Here is a 23,568-nt window from a genome sequence, read left to right on the forward strand (position 1 = left end):
TGCTGGTACCCAACGCATCAAATAAGTTTGGTCCATAGGCGGAACCGGACTATGTTATCCAATGGGCCGGTCTTTCGAAAATGCGAATATAATTATTAGTACTTTAGGCCCACTATCATTCAACACTTGTTTGTCCAATTACTCTGTTGTTCTATTTGGCCCAGTCTGCCGTTGTGGTTGGCCATACATGCACCCACATCTCTAGCTCCCTAGATTATTTCCCTCTCTTTCTCAACAACAAAAAAATGATCATTTCCCTCGTTAAAAAGTTTCGTAGGAGTACTTCAACTTCAAGCAATCACTCAGGTTGCCGCTTCATATTTGTGACTATAGGGGAAACCAACATTTCATCTCTACCATGGTATTTTTGTGAACAATGATATGTACTAGTACTATATCAGACTGAGACTCTTATCTTGTGATGACAATATATATTCATTTTAGGATGACTGTTTTTTTTCGAATAAGACATGAGAGTTGCCATATTTCATTGATAGAATTATCTGGCGTTGTAAGCCATTGGCTCCTCCTATGTTTTGTGTCACAGTCTTAGTTGTCCAGTACTCCACAAAGGACATCGCATTGACTACTCTCTTTCAATTTATAATGTCAAGTCTAATGTCGTTAAGTTTAATCAAGTTTTTCCTATAAATCAAGTTTATAATATCCAAGTGTATTCTTATATATATAAAAAGCTATGAGCCACAACTCCGCATAAGATGGGACTCGAACCTAGGTTGCGAGTAGCCTCCAGCTCAAGTTAACCACCTCACCCGCCAGTCTTAACAAAAATACATTAAAGGAAACAAGTTCATAGCTATGAGCCACAACTCGGGTCACTTCCCCCCCCTCGCTCTCCCTCAACTACAGTGTTTTGAGAGTCTTCGCTCGCAGCCGGACCGAACCATGGCCTCTCTCGCCAGCGTTGCTGGTTGGAGATGGCTGAGGGGAGGTGCTGGATCTGATAGAGTAGATAGTAGGTTAGGATATGGTCCCTTAGTGGCGACTTGGAGTAGGAAGATGGATCTTTCTGGCCAGATCTGGCTCATCCTGGTTTGGGTGTTCTTTGCAGTTTCCCTCCGGTGGCAGGTGTGGAGGCAAGTGGGGGAGCTGCAGCCAGGCATCTCCGAAAATAAGGCCTCTAGCTCTTCCATCTTGGTGGTTTGGTGCGCTGCTAGATGGTTGGACTCAAGCTTCTTCGACGAGCTTCCATGGAGGAAGACGGAGGAGAAGGTCTGCAGGTCGGGCTCTTCCAATAAGCGCCTCCAGCTCCTTTGCTGCGGTTTCGCGGCTCTGGTTCTTCTCTCGGCCGGCCAAGGAGGCGAGGGAGAGAGGAATCAGCCTGCGGTAGCTGCATCGATGGGGGCTTGGTCTCTGATGCCGACGTGGTGCTATGAAGCTGCTGAAGTGCGTTCTACCGTGGCCCTGGTAGGGTCAAGGATCTTGGCCATCGACGTACGGCTAGCTCCGACGCCGCTGAATAGGTGTCTTCTCCGACGAGCCCATCAACAGGGGGCATCAGCTGGCGTACTTTGCCTCGCCCCTGCTTATCCAGGTCGATTGGCGACCCTCGTCGAGCTATACCTCCTTGCTTGGAGGCCCTTCCCCGGCTCCTTGTTGACGAAGCACGTCGCCTGCACTCCAAGTGGTGTAGTCCCCGGTGGTGCGGATAATGGTCGACAGTGAAACTCCGGCAATGGCAGTGACTAGGGACCTGATCGCTTTTCCCCTTTCCAGTTTAGGGTCCGCTGTGCTTATTTGCAGGATGCAGTTGTAATTTTCCTACTTTTTGGGGTCCTATCTGTAAACTGGTCTGTAACTGCCTCAGTTTAATGCAGCTTCTCGGGCCTTCGGGTCCTTACCTGTTCAAAAAAAATGTGCCACAACTCCGCGTAAGATGGCACGACTATTACATGTTTTGCACTCCTGTCATATCGCGAGGAGTAGGATGATAGTACCACAAATAAACCAACGTCCCTACTCGGCAGATTGTCCTCGCTACGTTCCTATCTAGCGCTAGGGATTCTTATCAAGAAGAGTGTGTTGTGCGAGGAATCAAAAGATGTAATTGCGGAGGAGGAGCCGGCTGTCATGGGTGTCATGTCCATGGGATAGCTTTTGAGCACCGTTAAGAATGAGGTGAACTCCTGGACCTCGGCTAGCGGATTTTGCATGCGCGGGTCGGCAAGGGAGGCCTGGAAGTCCCGGTAGAATATGACCTCGAAGGTGTTGGCTGTGGTGCCACGGCTGGCAACATTGAAAACCCGACACTCGAAAATTGAAAACCCAAATTCCAAAACATAATGAAATGTCACAATGAAACCTAGTGAAGCAACATTGAAGTGTTTGTTATCTGATATTTAGCAAACGCGTCCAACATAAGCTAAGATTATGGTAAAACACAAAATTCATAAAGTTTGAAAGATAGTGAAACAAGCTGTTTTCAGGATAAATTTTCACTAGGTGTCATAAAAGTTACACTCCCTCTAGCCCTAAATAGTTGCCGCAGGTTCAGTGAACCTACAGATATTTATCCTATAATTTGCTTAAATCCGCAACAAGTATTTAGTGCCAGAGGGAGTACCAAGTTTCACTAGGATTCAAAGTTGATTTTTAAATATTGTCATAATATATTCGATATAAGTCTCGTTTTGAAGCTCTCTTCACTAAAAACTCAGATATTCAAATGGTTTTGTAAATCGGACATCCAGTTTAAAATCTGCACAGGTTTGATAAATTATGAAAGAAAGAGAGTAGGCATATCTGATAAATTGTCGAGAAAAGCCACAAACTAAAGAGGAAAGAGAGGGTGTGCATCCACGTGGAAAAGCCACTCTCCTAATTACAGCGTATTGTGATGATACGTAAAAGAAGAATCACTCCCAGCAATGCACGACGAGCAGGACGGCAGTACCATATATTAACCGATCGACGTCGCTACTAGGCTGATTGTACTCCTCACTAGCTCCAACAATTCTTAGCAAGAAGAAGAAGGGGCTGGCGAGGAATTAGATGATATAATGGTAGAGGAGCCGGCAGTCATGGGAGTCATGTCCATGGGGTAGCTCCCCAGCACCCTTAAGAATGAGGTGAACTCCTGGACCTCTGCAAGCGCGTTTTGCACGCGCGGGTCGGCAAGGGATGCCTGGAAGTCCACGTAGAACATGTAGTCGAACGTCTTGGTGGCCGTGCCGCTGCTGGCATCGTCGACAAGGCGGGCCGGCCGGTACGGGCGGCTCTCGATCTTGGTGAGGCTGATGTCGCGGAAGGCGAAGGCGGAGAGCACCTTGAAGAGCATGGAGGTGCCCTCCTTGTCGTGGGCGAACACGATGCTGGTTTTGAAGGGCCGGTCCATGCGCGGGACGATTGGCTCCCTCGCCAGCATCACGAACCGCGTCACGTTGCCGCAGTCGTCCTGGATGCCGTCGGCGAGCACCTCCATGCCGTACAGCTCGGCAGCGCGGGAGGACGCGATGGCGGCCGTGTCACGGAGGCCGTTGGCGGCGATGTACTCGGCGGCGCCGGCGGTGTCGTCGAAAGCTTCGCGAGCAGCGTTGAGGCCCATGCGGGTGAGCGTGTGCTCGCACTGCGCCAGCGCCTGCGGGTGGCTGATGATGCGGGTGATGTCCTCCTTGCGCACGCCCGGCAGCGCGAGGAGGCAGTGGTGCACGGGGAGCTGCACCTCGCCAACGATGTGGAGGCGGTGACGGAAAAGGAGGTCGTAGTTGCGGTGGATGCTGCCGCCGAGCGAGTTCTCCACGGGGAGCACGGCGTGGTCCGCGATCCAGTTCTCCACGGCCTGGAACGCCACGTCGAACTGGTCGCAGGGGACGGCGTCGCAGCCCGGGTACGCCTTGTCGGCTGCCTTCTCGCTGTACGCCCCCGGCACACCCTGGTACGCCACACGCAGCACTGAACCGTGCATCGGCGCGGGGCACAGGTCCGCGACCCGGAGCTGTGCCGGCAGGTTCCTTGAGCCGCCATTAATACTGCTCACAGGGACCAAGTCCAGCATCGCGCCGTTTGGAGCCGCTGCCGCTGCCACCGCAACGTGGCCGTTGGTGGGGTGGGAGACGAGCGCGGCCACCTTCCTGGAGAGCACGGCACAGCTGTCGAGACACTCCGTCCGGCTTGCAATGACGGCGCCCTGCAGAGAGCACCTGACCACGCCACTGCCCCTCCTCGGATTGTGGCCCGCCGGTCTAAAACCCTGGCTAATGGGCGCCTTGACCAAACTCACGGCAGCCATGACTCTAATTAACCCTTCTCCTCAGTTGCTTTTCTGGTAACCAAAGTCAGAAAACTGAAACTGCTAAACTGGTATCTCAATTCTCAAGCAGCTTCAAAGCGAGAATCTGAGATGGGGAGTGGGATGTGCAGGGGGATATATGAAGCACTGTTTTCGGATTGGGTCTCCGGTTCGACTTATTATTCGAGGGGGATATATGAAGCACTGTTTTCGGATTGGGTCTCCGGTTCGGCCTATTATTCAATCGGCTCATGGGCTATTGGCCCCGTGGAACAATGCATGTGCCCTGCTAATGTCAGGTATAAAAGAAGAGAGCATGTTCTTTTGTTGTTGCCGTTGAAGCAAATGTCAGGTATGAAGCACAAAAAATGCCTTCAGAGTTAAAGGAGATATGTAAAATGGTTGCTAATAATGGGACCCCCTGTGGACCAAGCAAGCATTGAACAAGATACACTGACCAAATGTGGATTTACTAACAATAACGAAACACCAATAGATTAGGGCAGCAATGTTGTTGTTGGGAGACAAGGTACATAGTGAAAGCAAACATTGAAGTCTGTACCACATAACATAGAATGAAAAATGTGCATATGACTGACTGCAGTGGAATACGAATAGCTGGAAAAGCAACAATACTGCTAGAAGTTCCAGCCTGATATAATCTCTGAACCCCCACAAGCTATCAATTTTTTAGGAAGTGACTGCCAACTCAGCAAACAGGGGTAGATCAAAAGATAGCAACAAATGGTACTGAAGAAAGGTCTGAAACAATATGTGCGGTCAAAAATGTGCAAATGAACACCAATGGTATAATACCAATAGATAGTATGCTCCTAGTAAATGGACCAATTGAAAAATGTAATAAGAGAACCTCAGAGTGAAAGATGCTTACGTATAAAGATTCTAAAAACCAAGAGAGCTAATGCGCCAGTATCACCGAGGTAGGAAGAGAGATCAATATCTCCCACCCTCTAAAGAAGAAGAGGCTATGTAAACAAACAACACTCGGCTATTTCTACAAAAGGCTGAGGATTAAGTGATAAACTGATAGGGGCTGATAGGGGCTAATATCATGGCAACAAACACAAAATTCACTTGACTATACAAATAGTGACTAAGAAAGAAGTAAGTGATAAACTGAACCTGAGATAGTAACAACTGAAAAACAGGGTTTGCCAACATAATGTATGAAGAAATACAACTTGGAGTAAAAGCTGATGGAGACTATAATGGGCAGATGTAAGCCCTGGAAAGAGCCAATGCTTCATTAGAGAAATTCTACACATGGTGAAATACCACATAAGTTTACCAATCTTGGAGGGGCTGGAGCGCCTGGATAAAGAGAGAATCTGCATTTTTGGGAAATGACTGAGCAAATAAAGAACATAGTAATGATAAGACTGAGAACATAGAGAAATGAAGAAAGAAACAGCTTGGAAAATAAAAGACCGACAGCGTCCGTTTTTGGTGATTCAGAATTGGAGTAATGCCTGCTACACTCCCTTAGTTCCACAAATGACACCCGGATTTGTTAGTAGTCCGTTTTGAATATTGCCTTGTTCAGGTTGACATGTTGTGCTCGCTGAACCTCGTCCGTCGAAGCTATCATCTCCGCTCTGAGAGAATTTTGAAAAGCTAGACACCAATGCCACCTAGCTGCAATGATGCCCGCAATCGCTTCTCACGACAACTCTGGAAGCGCCACTGCCATGCAACGGCGAGAACACATCATCATAATTAACTTTGATCGATCCATTATGAACATGTCCTCATGCTGAAACATCTCTATATGATACTCTTATTATATCATACAAATAAGAATGAGCAGACTAATAAATAAATATTAGACTGAATGATAAGAGTACTTCTCTCAAGATTAGAACGGGCTATCGAACCAAAAATAAGATTGAAAGACTGAAGAAAGAAGTAATGAAAGATTGAAGAACGAATGACAATCGGAAGAAAGACTTGTAAAATAACTTTAAATAGGCAAATTCAGCTGAAAAACTAAATGGCTGAAGGAAAGAAGTAATGAGAATAAGCAAACCTGCACCGAGAGATGGAGAGGACTTAGAAAATGAGAACAATAAAATGCTAGTGGGAGCGATATTGAGAATGAAGAATGGGGAAATAAAATAATATTTTGCAAGATAGAGAAGATCGATAAAATAAAATATTGAAAAAATAAACTAAGATACCGAAGAACTAATGGACGAGAAGAAAGAAGTACCTTGGACTGGAAAACTGAAACACTAAAGAATGAATAAATGAGTTATCGAAGAAAGAATGAGACTAAGAAAATCTGCACCAAGAGATAGAGGGCTGAGAAAATAAGAGACTGAGCTATAAAGCACCGACACCGAGAAACAAAGATAGATGAACTGAAACAGAGAAAGAGAATAAATTATGACAGTGAGAAACAGAGAAAGATGAACTGAAACAGAGAATGATGACAGAACAAAAATGAGATAACTAAGAGACTCAAAGAGTAAAGAAGATAAATAAGGAAGAATGAAGAAAAAGCTTAAATGATACATAGATGAACTGAAGAAGAGACTGAGCTAATGATAGAAAAAAGTTAACAGATGAAAGTTCAGGATTTTTTTTTTGTTCAGTGTGTATAAAATTGACACACATCAAAGTGAGAGTAGAAATGAGAAAAGTAAATTGATAATTAATTGCAAAGAAACCTAACAATCTAGAGTTTGAGTTAGCAAACCAACCATGACACTTAAAAGTGAAACAATGGATTCAGCATAGCAAGCATAATCCTCTCAACTTGAAGCGTGGGTAAAGGGAATTGCAGCACTCTGCTTAAATTGAAGAAAAAGGCAGCCATGGTTTTCCGACTTTTAACTAGACTTAGTGTATACGAGTACTGTAACAAAACAAATCGTTTACCATCTCTCAGCAAAAAATTCAAGCAAAAGACGTTTGCATATAAAAAAATAGAGTCTTTGTTTGCACGTGAGATGATGCTACTGATACGTCTCCGACGTATCGATAATTTCTTATGTTCCATGCCACATTATTGATGATATCTACATGTTATATGCACATTTTATGTCATATTCATGCATTTTCTGGAACTAACCTATTAACAAGATGCCGAAGTGCCAGTTCCTGTTATCTGCTGTTTTTGGTTTCAGAAATCCTAGTAACGAAATATTCTCGGAATTGGACGAAATCAACGCCCAGGTTCCTATTTTGCCCGGAAGCATCCAGAACACACGAGAACCGCCAGACAGGGGGCACAGGCCCACCAAACCCTAGGCCGGCGCGGCCAAGGGGGGGCCCGCGCACCCCTATAGTGTCGACGCCCCTTCGACCTTCTGACGCCGCCTCTTCGCCTATTTAAGGGCCCTCGACCTAAAACCACGAGACGGAAAAGCCACGGTACGAGAAACCTTCCAGAGCCGCTGATACGTCCAAAACGTATCTACTTTCCCGAACACTTTTGCTATTGTTTTGCCTCTAATTTGTGTATTTTGGATGCAACTAACACGGACTAACGCTGTTTTCAGCAGAACCGTTCGGTGTCTCGTTTTTGTGCGAAATCCAACTTTCGGGAAAAACCTCGGGATTTTGACGAAAGGGCCTATTTTCCCAGAATGCTGACGGAGCCAGAAGGACAAGTAAGGTGGAGGCCCGAGGGCCCCACACCATAGGGCGGCGCGGCCCAGGGGGCCCGCGCGGCCCTGTGGTGTGGCCCCCTCGGCTGGCCTCGGACGCCCTCCTTCGGACTACTTATTCGTCTCGACCTAAAAACGCACAGAGAGAAGTCGAAGTCGCCAGAAACCCTCCAGAACGCCGCCACATCGCGAAACTCCGTCTCGGGAGCCAGAAGTCTCCGTTCCGGCACTCCGCCGGGACGGGGAATTGGAGGAGATCATCACCGCCATCACCGCCAACGCCTCTCCATCAACCAGCCATGTTTCCCCCATCCATGTGTGAGTAATTCCCCCGCTGTAGGCCGAAGGGGATGGTAGGGATTGGATGAGATTGGTCATGTAATAGCATAAGATTGTTAGGGCATAGTGCCTAGTGTCCGTAGATGGTACTTTTATGATATTGTTGCAACTTGTTATGCTTAATGCTTGTCACTAGGGCCCGAGTGCCATGATCTCAGATCTGAACATGTTATTGTTTCATCATGATATTCATTGTTTATGATCTTACCCGCAAGTTGTATACACATGTCGCTGTCCGGAACCAATGGCCCCGAAGTGACGAAATCGGGACAACCGGAGGGAGTGGTAGTGACGTGAGGATCACATGTGTGCACGGAGTGTTAATGCTTTGCTCCGGTACTCTATTAAAAGGAGTACCTTAATATCCAGTAGTTTCCCTTGAGGCCCGGCTGCCACCGGCTGGTAGGACAAAAGATGTTGTGCAAGTTTCTCATTGCGAGCACGTACGACTATAATTGGAACACATGCCTATTGATTGATTAGTACTTGGATACCGTTTTATTATTATCCGCAAATGCCCTCGCTATGATTGTTACATGAGTTTCTCTCATCCATGCAACGCCCGTCATCCGTCCCCGTGCCTACGATATTTTAATCCTGTTGTTTACTAAAATCACTACTGCTGTCTTTGTTACTCTGCTGCTCGTTATTTCACTCATCGCTACTACTATAAAGCTGTTACTACTCGATAAACTCTTGCGAGCAAGTTCTGTTTCCAGTGCAGCTGAATTGACAACTCCGTTGTTAAGGCTTTCAAGTGTTCTTTGTCTCCCCTTGTGTCGAATCAATAAATTGGGTAATACTTCCCTCGAAGACTGTTGCGATCCCCTATACTTGTGGGTCATCAAGACTATTTTCACGGCGCCGTTGCCGGGGAGCATAGCTTTATTTGGAAGTTCACTTGGATTGATATTGTTCGCTGCAAATTCTCCATCATGTGTAAAACTCGCGATACTAAGGTCGCCATATTACCATCCACTACAAGAAAAGGTACAACTCTGAGTACCTCTGCTGCTCTTGATTCACCATCTGTGATTGATAAACTTGTTTCACCGCCACATGCTTCGCTTGCTTGGTACTTCTGCCTGAATCCGAAAACTCTCATAATACCGATAATATTTCTGCTGTGCTTGATGATAGTGGTTCATTGGGAACTTTTCTAGATGCTTCAATTGCTAGATCTAGACAAATTGAAAATACTAAAACTCCCGATGCTACTACACCCGTTAATTCACCTGAACTTGAATACTCTAGTGATGATCTTGATGAAGATTATGTGGAACTTGATGATGATTTTATTGAAAAATGCCATGCTACTACCGATGCAAGAAAAATTAAAAAATTGCTTGCGTAACATACTGTTAGATATAAACTGTCTCCTGATCCTAAATTTGCCACATCTCCTATACACATTAGGGATAAAGATTATGATTTTTCTCTTGATCTATCTCATATAGCTATTGTTGAGAAAACACCTTTTTGTGGTACTGAAAAAGAAAGTGTTGTTGAACACATGACTGAGTTATCTACCTTGAGTAGTTTGTTTGCTAATGATGTTAAGAAGCGTACTTACTTTGTTGCTAAAATCTTTCCATTCTCATTAAAGGATGACGCTAAAACTTGATATAATAGTTTGCCACCTAGTTCTATTAAAAGTCCAAAAGAATTGCTTGCTGTTTTCTTTCGAAAATACTTTCCGCTAGTGCTCAACATGCCGCTTTGCAGAGAGTTTATAATTTTGATCGGGGAGATGAAGAGAAATTGCCCGAGGCTTGGGCGAGATTTTGCTCTCTTATTAGAGCTCCGCTCGACCATGATTTGGAAAAGCATGATTTACTTGATATATTTTATAGTGGACTAACCATTGAGTCTAGGGCATACCTGGATAGTTGTGCTGGTTGTGTTTTCAGGAAAAGAACTCCAGACGACGCTCAAGAATTATTGGCTAAAATAGGCCGGAATTATGATGATTGGACTACGCCTGAACCAACTCCAACGCCAATAGTGAAGAAGAGGGGTTTAATTAAATTGAATGATGAAGATATGAGGGAAGCCAAGAAGTCTCTCAAGGAGAAAGGTATTAAATCTGAAGATGTGAAGAATCTACCTCCCATAGAAGATATATGTGAGATAATTCCCCTTCATCCATGATTGAGGTAAACTCCCTTCAACGCTTTACTAGGGAAGATATTCCGTATTCAAAACCTCCTGCGCAATGCTTAGATGAGTTTGAGAATTATATTGTTAAGCAAGAAAATTTTAATATGAGGGTAGAGAATCATCTAATGGAAAATTCTCAAGCTATTAGTCAATTGCATGATATTGTGGAGAGAACCTCCAATGATGTTAAGATGCTTGTTAAACATTTTCATATGGTTCAAACTCAAATTGATCAACTCACTAAAGTGCAAAATGACTTGCTAGGAAATAATGCTAAAGAAAAACATGCTTATGAAGTAACAACTAGAGGTGGTGTCTCTACCCAGGATCCTCTATATCCTGAAGGGAATCCCAAAAGAATTGAACAAGATTCTCAACAAACTAAAACTAGTGCTCCATCTAAGAAAAAGAAGAAGAAACATAAAAATGTTGTAGAATCCTCTGAACCTGTTAATGATCCCAATAGTATTTCTATTTCGATGCTGAAACCGAAAGTGGTAATGAACATGATAAAGATAATGATAAGAATGATACTCCTGATAAAGAAGAGGTTGAAAAAGAACCCGAAAAGCATGCTAAAAATAAAAAGTATACTAAAGAAGATTTTATTGCTGAGAAACATGGTAATGAAAGAGAACCTTGGGTGCAAAAGCAAATGCCTTTTCCTGCTAAGAAACTAAAATCAAAGGAAGAAGAACACTATAATAAATTTTGTGATTGGATGAAACCTTTATTCTTGCAAATCCCTTTGACTGATGCTATTAAATTGCCTCCTTATTCAAAGTATATGAAAGATATTGTTACTAACAAAAGGAAAATCCCCAATGAGGAAATTTCTACTATGCTTGCCAATTACTCTTTCAATGGCAAAGTTCCAAAGAAGTTGGGTGACCCAGGTATACCTACTATTCCTTGTTCTATTAAGAATAATTATGTTAAAACTGCTCTATGTGACTTGGGAGCCGGTGTTAGTGTTATGCCTTTTTCTCTTAATAAGAGACTTTACTTAGATAAGTTGATACCTACTGATATATCTTTGCAAATGGCTGATAAATCTACTGCTATTCCTGTTGGTATATGTGAGGATGTTCCTGTTCAAGTTACTAATAACTGCTTGATATTAACTGATTTTGTTGTGTTGGAAATGCTCGAAGATGATAATATGTCTATTGTTCTTGGGAGACCTTTTCTTAACACCACAGGGGCTGTTATTGATTGCAATAAAGGAAAGGTTACTTTCAATGTTGATGATAAGGAACACACCGTCTATTTCCCCAAGAGGATTGAAAAAGCGTGCGGAGTTAATACAATTTCTCATGTGAGAACTATCAAAGTGGGAACCATCGATTGTCCTATATATGAGCCTAAAGAAGAATATCAAACTCTTGTGATTGGATCCATATCAATACAATTCAAGGTAACATGATTGATTTGAGGTTTATTTCTTCATATGCTGTGTAAAATTTATTTGGTGGCAAGACTTGATCAACCTTGTTAACAAATACCTTTTATATGCATAGAGGAGGTAAACAACATCTCTTTCTTCCTCCTCTTGCTTTAGTTGTTGTAGCATTTTTATTTTGCAAAGTTTCTTAGTTGATTTGAGATTTCAAAAAAAAAAATTTCCTGGCCAGTAATAATAAACTTAATACCCAGAAATGTGCATTTTTCAAAGTTTTCAAAAATTCACGAAAATTACACCGTTGGTCCTATTTTTCGACGAGGCACCTGGGAGCACTAGAGGATGACCTGTGGGGCACCACAGGGTGCCACACCACAGGCCGGCGCGGCCAAGGAGGGGGGCGCGCCACCCTGTGGTGTGGGCCCCTCCTTGCCCCACTACTTCATCTCTTTCTCCCAGCATCTTCTCTCTCCCGAAAAAACTCGAACCAACTTTCTCTCACTCGCGTTTTTGCTCAAGAGCTCGGGATTTTTCGATCTCTTTGCTCAGCCCAGATTTCTGTTTGAAATTTGGCACATTTGCTCTCCGGTATGTGACTCCTTCGATTATCCAAATAGAATTTTGTTTGGTTGAGTATATCTTGAATATTTTGCTGCTGTAGGTAACATGTTTAGTGAGCTTGCATGCTTGTTCTAAGTGGTAGAAACTAGTTTTGATGCATGATTAGTACTCTAGCAAGTTCCTATGGTAGTTCCCCTCAATTATATGTCACCAAATCAAGTTTTATATTGATTGTTGAAAATTTCAGAAAATGAAGAAGTTCAAGTTTGGAGAATTGTTCAAGAAAGGAACAACCAGCACCGGAGGCCTTCTAGGACCGCCACCCAAATTAGGCGGTCGTACAATGAGGACATCATCGCGCCTAGCTTCGCGCCCGAAGAGGACAATGGGGCTCCTAATGCCTCATCCTTCCCATGTTATGATTTTCTGACAAATGCAGGGATATTGGATGATTTATTCACCCTTGTCAACAGGGCGGGCTTAGCCACCTACGTTGGAGATGAAAGGGAGCAATACTACATGCTCACCAAATTTTTTGTCGAGAGCTTCAAGTTCCAAAACACGCAATATAATCCGACAGTTGCATTCAAGATCTATGGTACTCCTGTTACTATGGAATTGGAAGAACTTTGTTGTGCATTGGATATTGCCCCTGTAGGTACAGCAAGGAGGATCGATGACAACCCCCGGGACTTGTTGGAGCTCTATCGAGGGATTACCAACGATGATTGTCGCACCATTCAGCGGGGCAAGATAAGGAACATTCAACTCCCCGCCATTAAATATTTTGCATATTACGTTGCTACTAGCATACTTGGTAGGGAGAACACTAGCAATATTTCTAGTTACCATCTTGCTTTCTTGAATATTGCACTTACTGGACGGACATCTTATCATCTTGGTTCTCTTATTGCTCGCCGCTTGTCTACCAAGGGGCCTATTTTTGGAGGAACTATTGCACTGCGCATTTTAACACATTTAGAGCTTCCTATTGATCCTAATGATGTGCCATTAACCCCTAGGAGGCTTGATATCATTGCTATGAAAAGCCATCATTTTTTACCACCGAGTCTACTTTAGATAATATGGCCTATAGAATGTTGTTTGCTCGACGGGGATGAGAAAGAAATCCCTTTTCCCCGACCAGGTTTGTTCGATATTGACAGGCAACCATGGTCGGGCACTAAGGAGGAGGTGGATGAACATATGAAGATACAAGATTTCCACCAGCAGCATGACTCCGAGGACGCCGAGCCCTCCTACGATTACACCGTCACGTATCCGGGTGCTTCTTCTAGCACATACCCGGAATATGATCCATCTTCGTCGTACCACGGAGATACTACCTCATGGTCTCGATGGGGTTGAACACCACTTAGGCCAAAATCCTAAGCTTGGGGGGAGGTATACCGGCATCACTCATTCTTTGCATATTATGGTTGCTGGATACTTGTATAGTCTCTTTGAGTGGTTTTCTAATGAGAGGAAGATGATATTTGGGGAAGTGCTGCCTGAAAACAGATTCTGGGCTGTTACCGTAAAAATTCGTGCGCGCAGACAGAACGTTATTTTGCGAAGCCAATTTTTGTGCGGATTCCCCAGGTTGTTATCTAACTTTCATTAGTTGAACACTTTTTGAACTGAGCAACGTAAGATTTTTGTAAAAATCGATTTCTGAACTGCTGTCAGGTTTTGGCAGATTTCTGCCATCTCGCTTTTCTGTGTTTCTTTTAGTTTGCTATTTCTTGCTTTCACTTTGTTTCTTTCCTAAAACACAAAAAGACCAAAAATATTTCTGCTGTTTCTCTTCATCATTTGTTTATCTTGGTTTCTTGCATTTGTTTCGCTTTATTTGCTATTGCTAGTTTGCTATAAGAAAACCCAAAAAGATTTTGCTTTGCTTGCTTGTTTCCTTTTGTTCTTGTTCTCAAATTCGAAAACACCAAAAATATTTGCTGTTCTTCTTTGGTTTGTAAAGTTCATTATGAGTTCAATGGTCTTTGGTGACTGGAGCGTGGTTTTCATTTCATATTATCCAAGCTACACAAGTGAAAAGGCAATAATGACGATCTACGACAATCCGATTGTGGTGAGAGGCTGGTATGAACTCTATTTGTTTTCATTTTTGTACATATACTCATCCATGTGAGCATGCTTAGTTGGTTCATGTGAGGTATATGTTATTTAAGAAAGTCTAGTAGTTCATGATCTCTCATGTTTAGCTCCAATTTATTAATATGAGTAGCATGTCATGGATGTTTGCTTGCATTGTTTTATTCATAAGTAAGTATGGCATTGTGGTATCCTCCTCTGAATAATTCATTTTATATCGACTTGGCACATGCTCACGCATGCATATGACTGAACAAAAGTCAATTAAGCCTCCATGATTTACATTGCTTCAGAGTTCTTGTATCACTTTTATGCCCCAGTTAATTTATTTTGCCGCAAGCATGATTATGACAATTCATCGCTCTCTTGATTTGTCGCTCCCTAGTCTTTTGCTAGCTTTCACTTGTACTGAGCGGGAACGCTGCTCGTGCCTCCGAACACATGAAAACCAAGTTATTCCAGAGTGTCCACCATAAATACCTATGCATGGCATTTCAAACCATTCCAAGTAAATTCTCATGCGCTACCTTTAAAACCTTCAAAATGCTTCTCAATTTGTGTTAATGTTTCATAGCTCATGAGGAAGTATGTGGTGTTTAGCTTTCAACCTTGTCATTTACTTTTGACGGACTCTCATATGGACTAGTGGCACATCCGCTTATCCAATAATTTTGCAAAAAGAGCTGGCAATGGGATTCCCAGTACCGAATTAATTAACTTAAATAGACACTCCTCCATGGTTTGTGATTGTTGGACGGCACCCGAAGGATTCGGTTAGCCATGGTTTGTGTAAGAAAGGTTGGAAGGAGTGCCACATAAAAATGCAGATAAATCATGGGAGCCGCTCTTGAAAGTCCGGTTGGCGAGGTAGTTGGTGTACCCATTACCATTCGTTGACAACAACAAACACCTCTCAAAATAATTTTACTCCTGCCTTACAAATGAAAAGCTCTAGCGCATGTTAATCCCTGCTTCCCTCTCCGAAGGGTCAATCTTTTACTTTTATGTTGTGTCTCCATCCTTTCTTTGAGCACTTTCTTGAGAGCACAACTGTCATTCTTAGTATAATATGCTTGTCTCAAAATATGATTGATTGTGGTTTAACTTTGATGCTTTTATCTTTGACAATCACTACTTCTAGTCTTTCTATGAACTTCAGAGGTGCCCGGGTATTTATGTTTTGCCGATCAAATACAGGCAAGCGAGATACCACTTTATCATACTCTCTTATGAACATTGCAATCCTGCTTATATACATGATTCATGATGCTTGTTATTAATTGTTGGTACCTCTTCATGATTGACATAGCTGTTAGATGATCTTACTCGCATGTATCTTATTATGAATCGCTTAAGTATTAGCCATATCATGAGAATATATACATCATATGAGCAAATGTGTTTGTGAAAGTTCTTTTATCGCTCGATTGTTAACCTGAATTGCTTGAGGACAAGCAATAAGCTAAGCTTGGGGGAGTTGATACGTCCAAAACGTATCTACTTTCCCGAACACTTTTGCTATTGTTTTGCCTCTAATTTGTGTATTTTGGATGCAACTAACACGGACTAACGCTGTTTTCAGAGAACCGTTACGGTGTCTCGTTTTTGTGCGAAATCCAACTTTCGGGAAAAACCTCGGGATTTTGACGAAAGGGCCTATTTTCCCGAATGCCGACGGAGCCGGAAGGACAAGTAAGGTGGAGGCCCGAGGGCCCCACACCATAGGGCGGCGCGGTCCGGGGGGGCCCGCGCGGCCCGTGGTGTGGCCCCCTCGGCTGGCCTCCGACGCCCTCCTTCGGACTACTTATTCGCCTCGACCTAAAAACGCACGGAGAGAAGTCGAAGTCGCCGTAAACCCTCCGGAACGCCGCCACATCGCGAAACTCCGTCTCGGGAGCCGAAGTCTCCGTTCCGGCACTCCGCCGGACGGGGAATTGGAGGAGATCATCACCGCCATCACCGCCAACGCCTCTCCATCAACCAGCCATATTTCCCCCATCCATGTGTGAGTAATTCACCCGCTGTAGGCCGAAGGGGATGGTAGGGATTGGATGAGATGGTCATGTAATAGCATAAGATTGTTAGGGCATAGTGCCTAGTGTCCGTAGATGGTACTTTTATGATATTGTTGCAACTTGTTATGCTTAATACTTGTCACTAGGGCCCGAGTGCCATGATCTCAGATCTGAACATGTTATTGTTTCATCATGATATTCATTGTTTATGATCTTACCTCGCAAGTTGTATACACATGTCGCTGTCCGGAACCAATGGCCCCGAAGTGACGAAATCGGGACAACCGGAGGGAATGGTAGCGACGTGAGGATCACATGTGTTCACGGAGTGTTAATGCTTTGCTCCGGTACTCTATTAAAAGGAGTACCTTAATATCCAAGTAGTTTCCCTTGAGGCCCGGCTGCCACCGGCTGGTAGGACAAAAGATGTTGTGCAAGTTTCTCATTGCGAGCACGTACGACTATAATTGGAACACATGCCTATTGATTGATTAGTACTTGGATACCGTTTTATTATTATCCGCAAATGCCCTGCTATGATTGTTACATGAGTTTCTCTCATCCATGCAACGCCCGTCATCCGTCCCCGTGCCTACGGTATTTTAATCCTCGCTGTTTACTAAAATCACTACTGCTGTCTTTGTTACTCTGCTGCTGTTATTTCACTACTGCTACTACTATAAAACTGTTACTACTGATAAACTCTTGCGAGCAAGTCTGTTTCCAGGTGCAGCTGAATTGAAAACTCCGCTGTTAAGGCTTTCAAGTGTTCTTTGTCTCCCCTTGTGTCGAATCAATAAATTGGGTAATACTTCCCTCGAAGACTGTTGCGATCCCCTATACTTGTGGGTCATCAGCCGCCGCCATTGCGAAGCCAAGATCTGGGGGACAGGAGTCTCTGTTCCGGCACGCCGCCGGGACGGGGAAGTGCCCCCGGAAGGCTCCTCCATCGACACCACCGCCATCTTCATCAACGCTGCTGTCTCCCATGAGGAGGGAGTAGTTCTCCATCGAGGCTCGGGGCTGTACCGGTAGCTATGTGGTTCATCTCTCTCATATGTACTTCAATACAATAATCTCATGAGCTGCCTTACATGATTGAGATTCATATGATGATGCTTGTAATCTAGATGTCATTGTGCTAGTCAAGTGGGTTTTACTTATGTGATCTCCGGAGACTCCTTGTCCCACGTGTGTAAAGGTGACAGTGTGTGCACCGTGTGGGTCTCTTAGGCTATATTTCACGAATACTTATTCACCGTTATGAATGGCATAGTGAAGTGCTTATTTATATCTCTTTATGATTGCAATGTGTTTTGTATCACAATTTATCTATGTGCTAATCTAGTGATGTTATTAAAGTAGTTTTATTCCTCCCGCACGGTGTAATGGTGACGAGTGTGTGCATCCGTGTTAGTACTTGGCGTAGGCTATGATTATGATCTCTTGTAGATTATGAAGTTAACTATTGCTATGATGGTATTGATGTGATCTATTCCTCCTACATAGTGTGAAGGTGACAGATGTGCATGCTATGTTAGTACTTGGTTTAGTTGTGTTGATCTGTCATGCACTCTAAGGTTATTTAAATATGAACATTGAATATTGTGGAGCTTGTTAACTCCGGCATTGAGGGTTCGTGTAATCCTACGCAATTAGTGGTGTTCATCATCCAACAAGAGAGTGTAGAGTATGCATTTATCTATTCCGTTATGTGATCAAAGTTGAGAGTGTCCACTAGTGAAAGTCTAATCCCTAGGCCTTGTTCCTAAATATCGCTATCGCTGCTTGTTTCATTGTTTTATCTGCGTTACTCACTGCTGCGTTACTACTACTTGTTTATGGTCCTGAGCAAAGCACTTTTCTGGTGCCGTTGCCACTGCTCATACTTATTTATACCACCTGTATTTCACTATCTCTTCGCCGAACTAGTGCACCTATTAGGTGTGTTGGGGACACAAGAGACTTCTTGCTTTGTGGTTGCAGGGTTGCATGAGAGGGATATCTTTGACCTCTTCCTCCCTGAGATCGATAAACCTTGGTGATCCACTTAAGGGAAACTTGCTGCTGTTCTACAAACCTCTGCTCTTGGAGGCCCAACAATGTCTACAAGAATAGAAGCACCCGTAGACATCAGCTACACAGAAATATAATTCACAGTACAGCCAACCGAACAATTCCTTGTTATATTTGCAAGAACAACAAATTCACATGGAGCCTATGATGTTAAACTACACTTCAGCTGCTAGTAGAATGAAACAAATGAGTATTTTCACATACGCCAAAATCTCTAAATTTTATTGGCTTTGATTGACAGAGCGTTACTTAACATGGATAATCCATTATTGCAGAATGACAAACACAAAGAGTATGATCTAGGACAGTATGAAAACAACCAAACAGTTGATTCGGTCAAAGATGTTTCCAGGTAAAGCAGTTTCTGAATCAACTCATGATCAACGCACTAAAATGTTTGCAGTTCACAAACTATAAAATTAAATGTAGAATATGATAGCAATGCACAAGGTGCCGACTTCAGGTAGAATATGACCACTTTTTAAAAGAATTTATCTGATTATTAATAGAAGGTTATACAAAATAAGCATTAGCACAAACTCTACGGGATCATGCGCCAAGGCACACCCCTAATCTAGTTGTGATGATACCTAAAAGAAGAATCACTCCCAGCAATACACGACGAGCAGGACGGCAGTACCATATATTAACCGATCGACGTCGCTACTAGGCTGATTGTACTCCTCACTAGCTCCAATAATTCTTAGCAAGAAGAAGAAGGGGCCGGCGAGGAATTAGATGATATAATGGTGGAGGAGCCGGCAGTCATGGGAGTCATGTCCATGGGGTAGCTCCCCAGCACCCTTAAAAATGAGGTGAACTCCTGGACCTCTGCAAGCGCGTTTTGCACGCGCGGGTCGGCAAGTGATGCCTGGAAGTCCACGTAGAACATGTAGTCGAACGTCTTGGTGGCCGTGCCGCTGCTGGCATCGTCGACAAGGCGGGCCGGCCGGTACGGGCGGCTCTCGATCTTGGTGAGGCTGATGTCGCGGAAGGCGAAGGCGGAGAGCACCTTGAAGAGCATGGAGGTGCCCTCCTTGTCGTGGGCGAACACGATGCTGGTTTTGAAGGGCCGGTCCATGCGCGGGACGATTGGCTCCCTCGCCAGCATCACGAACCGCGTCACGTTGCCGCAGTCGTCCTGGATGCCGTCGGCGAGCACCTCCATGCCGTACAGCTCGGCAGCGCGGGAGGACGCGATGGCGGCCGTGTCACGGAGGCCGTTGGCGGCGATGTACTCGGCGGCGCCGGCGGTGTCGTCGAAAGCTTCGCGAGCAGCGTTGAGGCCCATGCGGGTGAGCGTGTGCTCGCACTGCGCCAGTGCCTGCGGGTGGCTGATGACGCGGGTGATGTCCTCCTTGCGCACGCCCGGCAGCGCGAGGAGGCAGTGGTGCACGGGGAGCTGCACCTCGCCGACGATGTGGAGGCGGTGACGGAGCAGAAGGTCGTAGTTGCGGTGAATGCTGCCGCCGAGTGAGTTCTCGACGGGGAGCACGGCGCGGTCCGCGATCCAGTTCTCCACGGCCTGGAACGCCACGTCGAACTGATCGCAGGGGACGGCGTCGCAGCCCTGGTACGCCTTGCCGGCCGCCTTCTCGCTGTACGCCCCCGGCACACCCTGGTACGCCACACGCAGCTCTGAACCGTGCATCGGCGCGGGGCACAGGTCCGCGATCCGGAGCGGTGCCGGCAGGTTCCTTGCGCCGCCATTAGTACTGCTCACAGGGACCAAGTCCAACAGCGCCCCGTTTGCAGCCGCTGCCACCGCGACGTGGCCGTTGGTGGAGTGGGAGACGAGCGCGGCCACCTTGCTGGAGAGCACGGCACAGCTAGTGAGCCACTCCGCCCGGCTTGCAACGACGGAGCCCTGCAGAGAGGACCTGACCACGCCACCGCCCCTCCTCGGATTGTGGCTCGCCGGCCTAAGACCCTGACCAATGGGCGCCTTTACCAAACTCATGGCAGCCATGACTGACCACACCAATTACCTCTTCTTCTCTGTTGCTTTTTCAGGTAACGAAAAAACTGAAACTGCTAAACTGGTATCTGAAGCAGCTTCAAAGCGAGAAGCTGAGAGGGGAAGTGGGATGTGGAAGGGGAATATATGGAGCACTGTTTTTGGATTGGGTCTCCGGTCCTCTGTTTATTCGACTTATTCGATCGACTCATGGGCCATTAGCCCCGTGGAACAATGCATGTGCCCTGCTACCGGCTTCCACGAAGAAGGACAAAACATTTATAATTGAGCCATGACCCACGTTTTTGTTCGAAGACCAAGTTGTAATTCCCACGTTTGTGCATACGTTTCTCCGGTATATTAGTTCTTTGGACTGTATATTCCCTTAAGTCACACTGAGCTTCAAAGTAGCTTGTCCTTGTCCTTTATGTGTCGGATATTCTAATTTAGGGGACGTAGGGTTTCTGCTTTAAATTACTGGGTGAGTTTATATTTGACCACTTATGTTAATACTTATAATTTAGCCCTCGTTTGATTAGCATATGAGTCCATTTCATCACATTTTCGAAACGTGCAAAACAAGGATCCTTGTCATCATTGCATCAAATATAAGAGCGTATACTTGTAAGACACAAACATACTACCGAGTCATAAAGCTCCACTGTCACAAACCACAATTCAAACTAAAATTAGGTTGGTTAAGCCGTGATGGCTTTGAGGACATGGTTAAAGAAGTTTGAGGCAGGATCGTGGTTGGGCGAAGTGTTGTTCAAAGGTAGAATATAAAAAATTGGGCATGGCAGCAACACCTTAGAGGATGGGTGCCTTGCACCCGTGTCTTATAGAAAAACAAAAAAAAAAGATTTTCAGCGATTATTGATGATCTTGAGCAATTTGCGGAAACACGTCTGCTATATGATCAGGGGTTTAAACTTAACATCCAGTCAAATGAACAGATTGCACGATCTTTATGTGAGGATGAGCTCAAGTGGTATCAAAATCCAAAGCTTGGTTTAGGGAGCCAATAATACAAGGTGCTAGTGGAAAACAACCGCGATTGGAATACTCACATTTACAATTTCTACCGGAATGAGGCGAACAATGGAGGGACATGATTAGCTGAAAGCTTATATAACAAACAATTATAAGAACTTACTTGGGATGCCGCAAGAAGAAACTTCACTCTTGACGAGTCCCTCAAGGAGGCCATCCCTTCGATTTCACGGGAGGGGGGCTGAGAATGGTAGTTTTTCGGATGGAGCATAACAAGGCCTCGATCCTAATGGCTTTCTTGAAGATTTCTACCAAAAATTGTGGGAATCGATTAAGGACGATTCTTGGGACAGAGATTTGGTGCACATGGACACCAGTGACATTTTTATTTTTAAAAAATGGAATCATAGTTTTGAATATAAATATATTATGAAAAATCATGATGTGGCCAGTTAATGTATCTCAGAAACGTGTGAATTTTCAGTTGATTTTTTTTGTAGTTTGGGCTATACAAAAATGACAAAAGTAAGATCTTAGCATAGTGATTCTAAATCTCTAAAAAAGACCTGCTTTGTTACTTTTGTGTAGCTCAGAATACAAAACATTTGAAATTGAGATTTTGCACGTTAGTGGGATATATCACTAGCCAGGCCTAGAAATATAAATTTTCGTTTTTTTAATATGTTGAGAGTACTGGTGCTCGAGAGCCAAAGTGACTTTTCGTGACTTTTGGAACTATTTTGTTCATTAAACATTGAACACTTTGGGGAGTTGTTGCCTAAGACCAAGGAGGAATAAAGGGTGCAATAATACCGACCAATCTACCTTTCCAATGTCATCTTCAAAATATTTTTGAAGGTCATGACTATTAAGCTTAGCTTGGTGGTTGACCATGTGGTTTGACCAACATAAACAACCTTCATGCAATCAAGAAACATCCTTGTTGGTGTGTTGATCATACATGAAGCAATCAATAAATTATACCAAAAAATAAATCATGTGATTTTTTGAAATATATTTTGAAAAGGCATATAACAAAGTCAAATGGCATTTTCCTAAAGAAGTTATTAAAATGAAGGGCTTCTTTACAAAGTGGCATGATTGGATTCATGATTTTGTGTATGGAGGTAGTACAATCATACAAGTCAATGATGACATGGCTCATTACTTCCAGATAAAAAAAACTTTATTAAGGAGATCCTCTATTGACAATGGTATTTAATATTGTGGTTGATGTATTTGCCATTATAATTCAGCGCACAAAAAACTAGGGCCAATTTGAGTGACCAGTTCCACATATAGTGGATGGTGGGCTCTCTATCCTTCAGTATATATGTAAAGTCGCAAATGACAAGATCCTCTTTATAAAACATGACCATGATGAAGATAAGAAAATAAATTGAAAACTCTCAGCATTCAAGCAACATTTGGATCTAGAAATTAATTTCCACAAGAGCGATTTTCTTGCTCCGGAGAAGCTTGAGGCCTCTTAGTATGCCAAAATATTTCTATGTGAGTAGGACCACTTCCACATTAGTTATTTGGAATCCTAATTAAGACTATCAAGTTCCAAGTGGAAATTTTTTGAGGAACGCCTACAGAAATGGCTTAACAGTTGGATAGGAAAACTCCTACGTGTAGGCGGGCGTGATGTCATCATCAATTAAGTATTCAACAATGCAGTTTTGATATATGCTATATTTCTTATAAGTTCTTAAGAGCAATATGAAGATTTGAGTCTTTCTTTTCTAGGTTCTTCTTGAAGGTGATAGTGAAAACAAAATATAGACTACCTAAATGGAACCTTGTGTGTCGTCCGAAGGACGAGGGGGGCCAAGTTTCAGGACCTGGGGTTAAAAACATAGTTATTATTAATGGTTGTCCAAACTTCTTATTGAGAATTGGACATGGAAAAAATAATTAAGGAGAAAATATGTGGGCTCAATAGTTATATCACGACATGTTTGGAAACTAGGGAATTCACACTTTGTGGATGGTTGATAACCCTGAAGTGTAAGCAAACGATGTAGTACATCTCAATATGTAGTTATGTATGCAATAAACAATTGAAG

The 23,568-nt window shown here is 43.9% G+C and overlaps 2 protein-coding genes across 2 annotated transcripts; both read right to left on the minus strand.

The window, feature by feature from the left end:
• Positions 1-2,869: 2,869 nt before the first annotated feature.
• Positions 2,870-4,249, minus strand: LOC124677304 (arogenate dehydratase/prephenate dehydratase 6, chloroplastic-like). The gene has a single exon (XM_047213308.1). It carries the CDS (start codon positions 4,247-4,249, stop codon positions 2,978-2,980), a length of 1,272 nt encoding a protein of 423 aa, XP_047069264.1. The 3' UTR covers positions 2,870-2,977.
• A 14,775-nt stretch (positions 4,250-19,024) lies between these two features.
• On the minus strand, positions 19,025-20,559 carry LOC124676560 (arogenate dehydratase/prephenate dehydratase 6, chloroplastic-like). The gene has a single exon (XM_047212602.1). It carries the CDS (start codon positions 20,513-20,515, stop codon positions 19,250-19,252), a length of 1,266 nt encoding a protein of 421 aa, XP_047068558.1. The 5' UTR covers positions 20,516-20,559; the 3' UTR covers positions 19,025-19,249.
• Positions 20,560-23,568: the final 3,009 nt, after the last annotated feature.

Source organism: Lolium rigidum, chromosome 7 (genome assembly GCF_022539505.1).
Source record: "Lolium rigidum isolate FL_2022 chromosome 7, APGP_CSIRO_Lrig_0.1, whole genome shotgun sequence".
In the NCBI taxonomy this organism is placed as follows: Eukaryota; Viridiplantae; Streptophyta; class Magnoliopsida; order Poales; family Poaceae; genus Lolium; species Lolium rigidum.

Bases quoted from the DNA above. Each gene is read 5' to 3' on its own strand.
- LOC124676560 (XM_047212602.1), bottom strand. From the start codon at position 20,515: ATGGCTGCCATGAGTTTGGTAAAGGCGCCCATTGGTCAGGGTCTTAGG.
- LOC124677304 (XM_047213308.1), bottom strand. From the start codon at position 4,249: ATGGCTGCCGTGAGTTTGGTCAAGGCGCCCATTAGCCAGGGTTTTAGA.